We start from the raw sequence: 10,313 nt of genomic DNA on the forward strand, positions 1-10,313 counted from the left end.
ATACAGCTGCCAGAGCAGGAAGGTGCGGAGGAGCGGAGAGGCGGCCCCGATCGGAGACCTGCGGGGTGTGACCCCTGTGCCTGCACCGCGCTGCGCTGCCCGAGTGACAGCTCCCAGCTCCCGCCGGCTCCTCCAGCGGCAGCTCCTCCCTTCTGGCCAGATGGACAGCACAGCTCGGACCTGGGCTCGGGGGGACCCGGCTCGGGGCAGAAAGCCGCCTTTTATAGCCGGCCCGCCGGGCTGCGGCTCACACCTACACACTGCGCCGCCGAGCACAGCGCCGCTGCCGGGACCCGCGCCCCCGCCCGTCGCTGCCCATGGCGCCGCTGCCCCCGCTCCTGCTGCTGCTGCTGCTGCCCGCGGCCGGTGAGTAGAGCCGGGCCCCGGGCCGGGGCTCGGCACCCACACGGTCCTGCCCGCCGGGGCAGCGGCCGCGGGCTCTGCTGGATGCGCTGCCTTGGCCGGACCCGGCCGGACGGGGATGGCGGGTGGGAAGAGGGGTACAGAAAGGAGTGTTAGGACAAACACTCCCGGGAGGTGCCTGTGTTCCAGGGGGAGCAGTCCCTGTGACAGGGGGCCAGCGCTCGGGCACAGCGGGGTGGGACTCGCCCAAGGGAACCCCCGGTTTGCCGCTGCCAGCGGCGGCTGGAGCTGCCCCGACAGCCCGGCCGATGCTCAGACCGCGCCCGCACACGGCAGCGGGGCTGGAGGGGCGCACATGACTTCTGTAAAGTTCATGGGTAATGTTCAACTCTGCTAACGAAGTTCCGTGTTTCAAATCAGACTGCAGCTTGCACGTGCAGTAACAATATTTCTATAAAGTCAGTAGCTTTACCCCTGCTCTTCTCTGGGTATTGGAGTGAGCTGGCACGGAGCACGGAGCACTTGAGTTACTAAGCAGTTCAGAAGCAGGAATTGCTAGGACTGAGATCGCCTACAAAACCCTAACTGGGTTATTCTGAACAATGAATCAGTCTTCATGAATGAGTTGTGATGTGAGAATATAATTAAAGGACCCCTGCCTCACACCTTCACACAGCCAATTAGTCACTTTGCAAATATTTAATTATTTTTTTTGTCTCCTACATCCTATTTATTAATCAGTGTTAAAGACTGGTTGTAACAATTCACAGTCCATTTCCTCATAGGTTTTCTGAGGTATTCATCAGTACACTATCTGATTGTACTAATTTCTCTGAAACTATATTATTGTCCCTCTTTTTCAGATAGGTATGTGGGCTGACACAAAAAAAAGCATCCTCTAATTTTAGGTTCCCATGGTGACATGGTAGAACCCGATTTAACTTACAACTACATAAAATTATGTGGAACTGCAACTACTCAAAGCCTGGTTCTCACTGAGTGCTGTGGTAGCTTGGTACTCAAACCCCAGGATATTCAGCAGGTTGGGAGCCTACTATTTGTAAACATCAATAGGCATTGTTTTAAAGTGATTAAATTAACCTCATGCTGAACCATTGTGACAGCTGTAGGGATAAAATCCTATCTTCCAGAATAGCAATCAGCTGCCTTAAGGAAAAGATTCTCGTGCAGGTTTTTTTATACATTCCAACATAATTTGCAAATTCACCACACCAAATCTTGCAAGTAGCAGGATCCTAAAAAAAAAAGAGCCTCAATTAATTCCTAGCACAAATTCTGGGCACAGAATGGAGCAGGGTCTGGGGCAGGCAGTCCTGTGATTAAAGCCCATAAGGTAAGGTGCTTGCATAATGGGGCCAACTTAGGGCCCACCAAGCTCCCTGCCCCAATTCTACTTCCTGACCTCAGATTGCCCCTTTGATTCCTTCTGCATTTTGATCATCCTCCAGACTCCATCCTTTGCATGGGACAAACCCCAGAAGAACACTAAGGAAAGCAATGAAATCAGTGTTTCTGCCAGCCTGGAGTGCTCATTACAGAGCCTGGCTGCGCTCCGATAGCTCTGAGTCAGGCACCTCAGTCACCCACTCCGTGGGCAGTGACCAGCACGGGAAATGCAATTTACCTGTTTCCCAACTGGTCCAAAGTATCAAGACAGGCAAATTTAACCTTTCAGAAAATTTACATGTGACCAGAGTTTGTGGAGATAGCATCTAAGTTGTGTGGGCAATAAAATGAGGTGAAAAAGGCCATTCCTGATGGCTTATGAAACAAGAGGTAAAAATATAAACAAAAACTAAGGTTTCTATAAGGCATACAGTTATTTTTTGCAAGATTTTGGAAATGCATCACAAAGTCTGCTTATTCCCAAGTTTCAAGTTCAGAACTACTGGAGCACTATGACTGCATAGAGATATCCCTAAAGGAAATTTTAAACGTATTTACCATAAAAAATGTTTCTGTACCCTCAGTCTTTGAAAGAATGGCTTAAGAATTCTATTTAAATCCACAAACCAGCATATATACTATCATCATCAACATATTGATACTCTGATTGTTTCCATAGCTCTGTGCATTCTCAGATGGTATTTCATTGCTTTTATTAACTCAGCTCATAAAGCTGTTGAAACAGAGTATCACATTCAGAGTATCTGTGCCATGCTGGTTTACAACTGGATGTCCAGATGCTGTAACACAAATATATTACAAGGACAAAAAGTTTATGTCCTTTGCTTTAAGACACATGGCATATTATACTTGAGCTCCTCAGGTCAGAGAGTTCATCACTTCTACTTGTCATGGATTTAAATCAAGGGACTGGGAATTGTCCCAAGTTAGCAAACAATCCTCTGATGAAACCAGGAATAAGATTTGGAAATTCTTATTTTCTTCTTAATGACTTGTATCTCTCCTACATAATCCTTCCCCAGTTACCAGGAACTGAGACACAAAAATTCTTCACTTTTTTCAGAATCCCCAAGGTCACGCAGAGCAAACACAGCTCTGCCATTAACCATGGTTCCTGCAGACATTACTGGCTGTCTACAAGAGTAACCATTACTGACATTGAAGAGCATAATCAATTGTCACTTGTAATGCTGTGACCTTACTGCAGGGTTTTCAGCTCAGAATTTACTGAACTTGTACTGACAGCGAAGATAACACTCTCAATGCTATCATAAAACAAATCTGTTTATACCCAAATGGATGCTTCTGCTATCCAGAACCAAAACTTCCCACTAAACATACAGGTGATGTTCAGGAACAGGAGCCAGGCACAGCAGATCCTGGGCACTGTCTCAGCAAGGAAGTTCAGTGCCAACTCAGCAGTTTTGAAATGAAACTGTAATCAACTACATAGCAAGGAAGCTTTTCTTAATTCCTCAGGATATGATTGCTTTTAATCAATGGCCAAAGCTGCATGCGCAAGTTTAAACACCCTTGTTTCAACACTTCTGCCCCTAGATCACATGCCCAGAAAGCAGGAGAGACAAGATCTGGGAGTGGTCACCAGTCAGGAAAGTGATGCTGCCTCAGATTCTTCCTAAAGTGTTTTTTTTTACCATTCTCACACATAAACCAATTGTATTTCTTACTGAGGTGATTTCATGAGGTGTTTAAATTCCACTGTTTCATGAAATTACAGGTGCCAGAGGTCACCAGCATCCCACACATTTCAAGTTACTCAAGTGTGCAGGGACCGGTATTTTTTCTGTCAGATTTTCCATTAACTGATTATAGTTAATCATATAATCTATTATGATATAATATATTACAAAAGGTTACTCTATTATGCTATTATAATAGATTATGTGCTTATGCAGATTATGTAAAAACTGCATAATCATATAGTTATTTTGTAGGAAAGTAACCATCAAAGCCTTCAACAATGAAGTTTATTTTTTTTCTGCTGTCTGTCTCCATCACAGGTATTATCAATTATTAAATCTTAATGCCTTTTGGAATCTGTAACTAGTACTGCAGTTTAGGTTTATAAATTGTTCTCCCCATACCAAAATATGTAATTAGTTTAATTAATAAGAAACTCTAATCAGAAGCCTTCTAAAATGAATTTGTTTTGTAGCCATTCAGCTTCTTAAAATTTGCTGTAAATAGCTTGGAGCCTGCACTGCAAGGAGAGGCTCCCCATCACCAGTGGGGTCTTCAGTGTGTTAGTTCAATCTCTCAGCATGACATGAACCCCTAAAAATGTCACCTAGAGTCTCAACAGTTTTCTGCTGCTTGGGATCTCTTGCTTTAGTACTGATATGGGATGGTTAAAATAGAGATCCTAAAGTAAATTTTGTTCTGGAGAAATAACAGTGAGAATCACTTCAACAGCAACAACCCCAAACAAAAGTAAACAGGAAAATAAACAAACCTCACCTTTCTCATTTCCCTGGAAAAAACTCCAAGCACCCATCTATTTCCCTGCCTTACATCCACCACACCATCCCCACCAGTTATTTGGCTTTGTCTAAAAATGAGGGAAACCAAAACCCTATCATAAAGGACCTTTTCCTTCCAATGTAAAGCACTACATTCTACAAAATCATATGGGCAAAACTGCACATTATGTAAAAGAGAAAACACTGGAGCAGCTAATCTTAGCAACTGGGTGGGCCTGGGCCACAGAACACATGCTGGCCCTCAGCAGCTGGAAGACTGGAAATGACTGGTCTGCCATGGTACACTGCCTCCATGTAACCACTGCAGCTGTTCTCAGGGCTCAGTATTCTGCTCACTATGGACTGGGTCATGCAGCGTGGCCCCAAAGTGTCAAAAATCAAACCGGATTATTTTCAAGTACTGTCATTTATTATCAACTCTTTAAAAAACCCAAGCAATCCCAACTATTCCATATTTGCATGTTGGAGTCAATACCAGTTTTTCTTGCAGTTTCTAAGGGCACTGTTGAAGGCCGTGTGAGGAGCCGAAGGGGGATCCTGGAGCTGGCCGGAGCCATCAGGTGCAGCACGGGGCGCTCGCCCTTCGCCTTCCTGCGCTACGGCTGCTACTGCGGCCTGGGGGGAAAGGGATGGCCCATGGACAGAGTGGACTGGTGAGACAACTGCTGATCTCAATGATTCAGTGCCCAATGCAGATCACAAAGGGACTAAAATATAAATGACCCCTATCTGACAGAGGGGACTGCGTTTAAACACTGCTCAGATTGCTAAGAAATTCTGAGGCATTCAAACTGTGGTGCTATACACAACCTTGCCTTTAATTCAAATTCTCATTGCATTAGTACAGGATTCACAGTACAACTGAGTTTCTTTACTGTTGTGTTTCAGCAAAGAGTTAAATAACTGAAGTCTTGTTGGAGAAGCTTTAAAGTTCAAACATTGAAGTTATCTAAAGTAAAAACTAAAAAACAAAGGCAATAAAAAACCTTTTGATTTTACATCTTCCATGTTATTAGTATTCAAAATAATACAGAAGAATTATGCAAAATTCAACCTACTGAAAAATAATTCTAAAACCCAAACCTTTCCATTTAGTACTAAATCACAGCATACTGACTATCATCAATGTAACTTATAATTGAACATTAAATGACAAGAAGATGATTTTGGGTTTTGTTCTGGATTTGTTGTTGTGTGGTTTGGGGTTTTTAAAAAATTTCTATGCAGAAAATGGATTTACTGAGCTGTGTTGTTCAGCTGTTATGTACCACAGGATCTTTACACAATGATTTGTGGGGAATGACCAAGTAATTACTTAATAAGCACAGGAAAAACAGTAATTGCAAAGTGAGAGCTCACAGCATTAACTTTTCCTTTTGCAGACACAAGTTCCTCAGGCAACCTAAACACCATCTACCTACTACAATCTGATGGTTTTAGTCTGCCAGGAGGAAAGTGAATGAGTGAATGAATGAATGAATACTTTGTGGATACACCCAGTTCTTCCAGAAAGTCAAAAAGAAAGGATGTCATTAGTTTGCAGCAAAAAGCTGCATCATTACAGGTCCTCTCCTTGCTTTTCTGGGCTTGCAATGATTCCACAGCAGAGACACTACACCAGCACATTTTAATGCCTTTTTTAAGCATTAAATGCCATTAATTCTTATCTGTACTGTTCAGTTTCACAATGTCAATAGAAAGCCTAAAAATTCTTTGTGCCAATTATGACAAGAACAATTTTGAAACAATTTTGAGCAACTTTCCACATTTTCTGATGATAATGAGCTAGCAGTTCATTTTGTGGAAGGGGGCTAGGAGAAAAGCATTCTCACATGTAACTGAGAATGCTCTGAGGATTCAATTAGCTCAATGCATATCAGACATTTTTCTCATCACTTATTACATGAAAAAGTAGTAATTTTTTCCAGGTGATCTCTTAAACCATGACCCTGGTTTGGTTCCTGAGCAGGTAATGCTTGGACACTCAGTGATGTTGAGTGTTTTATAAGTCCACAGCTGTAGTAACCCCACCAGACCGTGTGGCCATAGATCAGCATCTCTGTTCCTCTCAGGTGCTGCTTTCACCACGACTGCTGCTATGGGAGGGCAGAACAAGCAGGGTGCCAGCCCAAAACTGAAAGTTACCACTGGGAATGCAAAGACAATTCTGCTGTGTGTGGTGAGTGAGCACTTGGGAGTTTTTTGGTGTTGGGTTATTTGTTTGGTTTGGTTGTTTCTTACTTCTATTAATTATCTCTTTAGAAAGGTATTTTCTTAATTAACTGTAAAATTCTTAGTTTACCATCCTTCCTTTTGTAACTTTTTTTTTGCCAGGATACACTGTGCCTCCAGAAAGCACAGCTAAACCAATCAACTGAATGCAGTTTCTTCTTCTTAATCCTCCCTCTGACTGACATAAGCAAACAAAACTGAGAGCTAGAAGCATCTATTACCTTTTCAGAAAACATAACCAGAACCATCCTTTTACTCAGCATTTACATTTGCTGAGGAACCCATGTTATGCTACTCCCTGCAAGGCTCCAGCTGGAGAGCAACTACAAACAGGAGATAGGAAAATTGTAACAGTTTAAAAAGGATGTTTTCCCTTCTTAGCAGAAAATATTCCCCACTATTTGTAAGTTTATAAAGGACATGGCTTTGGCATATTTATCCCTGATCAGTTGCGCTGATGGCTGCAATTTATGAATGAATTGATAATTACAGGTTACAGTTTCAAACAATGAGGTAATAAAATATTTGATGAGTATGTTTATTTCTGGAAGTTAAATTAACAAATACTAATTTGAAAGTATCTACATAACACAAGTGTACAAATTGCAACAATTGCCAACCACATCCTGATAAATTTTGTTGGATTGTTCCAAAATATACTTCCCATGCTGAGGTAAGGGAAGGACAACGAAATCACAAAGAAAGAAAAGCCCCAAAAAATGGTTAACAGGAAAAAGCAGCTTTTCTTTTGCATTATTTGTTCATAACTCTTTGAAGTTTTAGCAAATGCTTTCCAATATACTCAAAGACTCATTGAAACTGTAGCTTCTCACAAGCCCCAAATATTTACAGGGTGGTTTTTTTGCTACATTTTTATATTGGTTTTTTGTTTGTGTGCTGTTTGGGATTTTGTTTGCTTGTTTTGTTTTAAAAATCAGATGCTCAGTCAGTTACTTTACATATAATTTTATGCTTCTACCTAGAATGCAAATGAGCTTAAAAATTGGTTATTATTTGCACTACAGAAATGCAAAACCCTTTACATGAACTTGTTTAAAACAAGTCTGAGTTTCTGACTACCATGGTTTAAAGGCAACAGTTGGCCATTTACACAGAACACAAAACCCTCTCATTTCATACTCAATTTAGAATTTGCCTGACCTGAAAACAAATGAAAGTTTGGACATTGCTTCCTTTCCTCCTTCATATTCAATCTTTCCTTTGCCCAAGTGTCTACCTCATTCAGAATCTCTACTTGCTCAAATCTTCCCCTGCCCCAGATGGACAAAACATCTCTCACACTAATTAATCACATCACAGTTCACCCTTATTTGGCTGTAAAGATTTTGCTCCTGACAATATTCAAAATACTGGCCAAGATATCAGGCAATGTGTCAGGAAACCAAAGTCTGGAGCCAAATACCAGGAGAAGAACAGAAGAAGCAATAGTTCTCAGTTAACATGTTTTCATTTTTTATCCTATCATGTTGTTCATGCTACCTGTGCTACTGAGTAGCTAGCTGCAGCATAAACACATTTACATTAAGAATACTTCTCTTTCATGGCAGAATTTGAGTTCATTCACAAAACTGAACACTTGTTCTGCTCCTGGACAAATCTCAAGCAGTGATTTGGCTAAGCTTTTAAAATGATAAACACTCAGACAAAATGTAATCAAGGATTCTTCAGTTTACAGACAGTTACAGAGAGAAAAAAACCACACACTTCTGGGTTGGCACACGGAACCCAAAATACATTGCTGTAGAAGAAAATGTTCATGCCAAGAAGAAACACTCATGCCAAGAAATCTGTTAAGTTACAACACTACAATTATAAAACAAACATGGCAAGACATGGATTAATCACAAACATAGTTTTCCTAACTTCTTACTGAACCCCTTAATAAAAAAGGTGGGCAGTTTAGGCTGGACATGGAACACCTTTGCATGCCATGTATGTATCCCATGTATTATTTTTAATGCTATATCCTAGAGTAGATTATAAAGGGTCTGTGAATGGAATATCTTCCCAAAATCCAGTTTCACTAGAGGAAGAGGAAAGGCAGAGAGGATCCCATACCACTTTCTAAAGAGAGATCAATTATCAGAGTTCCTTTATTAAAAAACTGTAAGAAGAGTATTTAAGACTTTATCTGGCTGTTGTATTTTCACCTGCCAAGCTCAGTGATTGGTGACTGATGCACAGCTTCTCAGTCTTACCAAAGCTCAGTTCCTGTTGCACTTGAAATGTAAGGCATTTGTACTGCAAATATGGAACATGAGGGAGCAATTCTTGGTATTCCATTGGGGATTTTTAATTTCTTCAGACTAATACCAAACTCACTGTGTTTTCTTTCAGACTCACTAGAAGATAAATGTCAAAAAATGGCATGTGAATGTGACCGTGAAGCTGCCAAATGTTTTTCTAAAGCTCCCTACCACAGAAAATACCTTTTGTGGCCAGACTTTTTGTGTGGTGAGATTCAGCCTTTGTGTAGGTATCAGATACATGACTCTTGAATATATTTAAATCTAAAATGACTTTTTTTTGGCCACAATAATGACAAGAAATGATTTTCCCCTTTCTTGATACTCCTTCATTCCATCTCAGCCTCTCCACCTCAAAATGGGCAATGTAAACATTTTTCCTGTTATTTACTTTCTCCCATGCACTTATTATTCACTAAATAGAAATGTGAGTTTATCAGCTTAAGGAGTAACTGACAATGTTAATTTTTGTTTAATTCAGATTCACAGATTTTTCAGATTGATAATATCATTCACTATGAACTTTTTATTCCCCCTCCACTGGCTATAAGATACAAATCAAACTTCTCCACTAGCAAATCTTAGCATTTGTTAACTTTGAACTGACTGGAAAAAGTTCATGAAGTGACAGTGTCAGCACAAAGAGCCCTCTCATCTACATTAAACACTTAATACAAAGCCTAATTGAAGTGTTGAATTTCATTCACCTGGAGTAATGCTACCTGCATTGAAGAATCATATAATTGGGTTTTTTTCTAGCAATTACTTTTTAAAATGAGTTTTTTAAACAGATACTTTTAAATGAGTTTTTTTGATAAGGCTCAGACTCCTTACTCTATGTATATCCTGAATTTCCTGCAAGCACAGGGAGGAATTCTACCCTTAGAACTTTAGAGCCAGATTTAAAAAAGCAAACCATCACCAAAACAGAAACATGAAAAAAATGCAGAAGTTGTTGGGACCAAGGGGCTTTCACACAAGTGTTTGATCCTGCACAGCAAGAGTTTATGAAGCTCAGAAGTATATGCACCTCATCAGGGTGTAAAGCTGGTTTTAGCTAGGGTCACTTCACAGATATTTTTAACCCTTTGGGAAGAGAAATCAGTACCCTGAACTGATGAATAATACACTGGTTTGTACCTGCTGATTTGAAGAGTTATAGATCCAGGAATGTTTTATGTCTGCTTTCACCCAACTCAACTTACTCAAAGATGCAGGGCTAAAGAACAGGTTTGCACAAGTCAAAGCTAATGACATGTACTTCAATATTAAAAGAAACAAATAAAATCAAAACCCAAACAAAAATCAAAACCCAAATTCTCTATAGGAATAGTGAAGATTTCAAGAGTGATCTTTAATCATGAAAAATATTCATAGGCAAATTTAGTTCACATTACTGACACAAATGAAATAAACAAAACAACAAACCAATGCAGACTGCAAGGGGACAAAGTTCTTGAAAAAAAATCTTACCTTTTGATTCAGTCAAAGAACATACATTAACAAATGTCAATCCTGCTTA

At 40.5% G+C, this 10,313-nt stretch overlaps 1 protein-coding gene across 1 annotated transcript; it reads left to right on the top strand.

The window, feature by feature from the left end:
- The first annotated feature begins 235 nt into the window (after positions 1 to 235).
- PLA2G10 (phospholipase A2 group X) lies at positions 236 to 9,563 on the top strand. Its single transcript, XM_054270830.1, has 4 exons — positions 236 to 366; positions 4,783 to 4,945; positions 6,365 to 6,471; positions 8,883 to 9,563. The coding sequence occupies exons 1-4, from the start codon at positions 318 to 320 to the stop codon at positions 9,041 to 9,043; spliced, it is 480 nt and encodes a 159-aa protein (XP_054126805.1). The 5' UTR covers positions 236 to 317; the 3' UTR covers positions 9,044 to 9,563.
- Positions 9,564 to 10,313: the final 750 nt, after the last annotated feature.

Source organism: Melozone crissalis, unplaced genomic scaffold, assembly GCF_028551555.1.
Source record: "Melozone crissalis strain CALT ecotype California unplaced genomic scaffold, PUWL_Pcris_2 ptg000012l_1, whole genome shotgun sequence".
Classification (NCBI taxonomy): domain Eukaryota; kingdom Metazoa; phylum Chordata; class Aves; order Passeriformes; family Passerellidae; genus Melozone; species Melozone crissalis.

Bases quoted from the DNA above. Each gene is read 5' to 3' on its own strand.
- PLA2G10 (XM_054270830.1), top strand. From the start codon at position 318: ATGGCGCCGCTGCCCCCGCTCCTGCTGCTGCTGCTGCTGCCCGCGGCC. The intron at 367-4,782 runs GTGAGTAGAGCC...TTTTTCTTGCAG, and splicing joins GCTGCTGCTGCCCGCGGCCG to TTTCTAAGGGCACTGTTGAA. The intron at 4,946-6,364 runs GTGAGACAACTG...TGTTCCTCTCAG, and splicing joins CCCATGGACAGAGTGGACTG to GTGCTGCTTTCACCACGACT.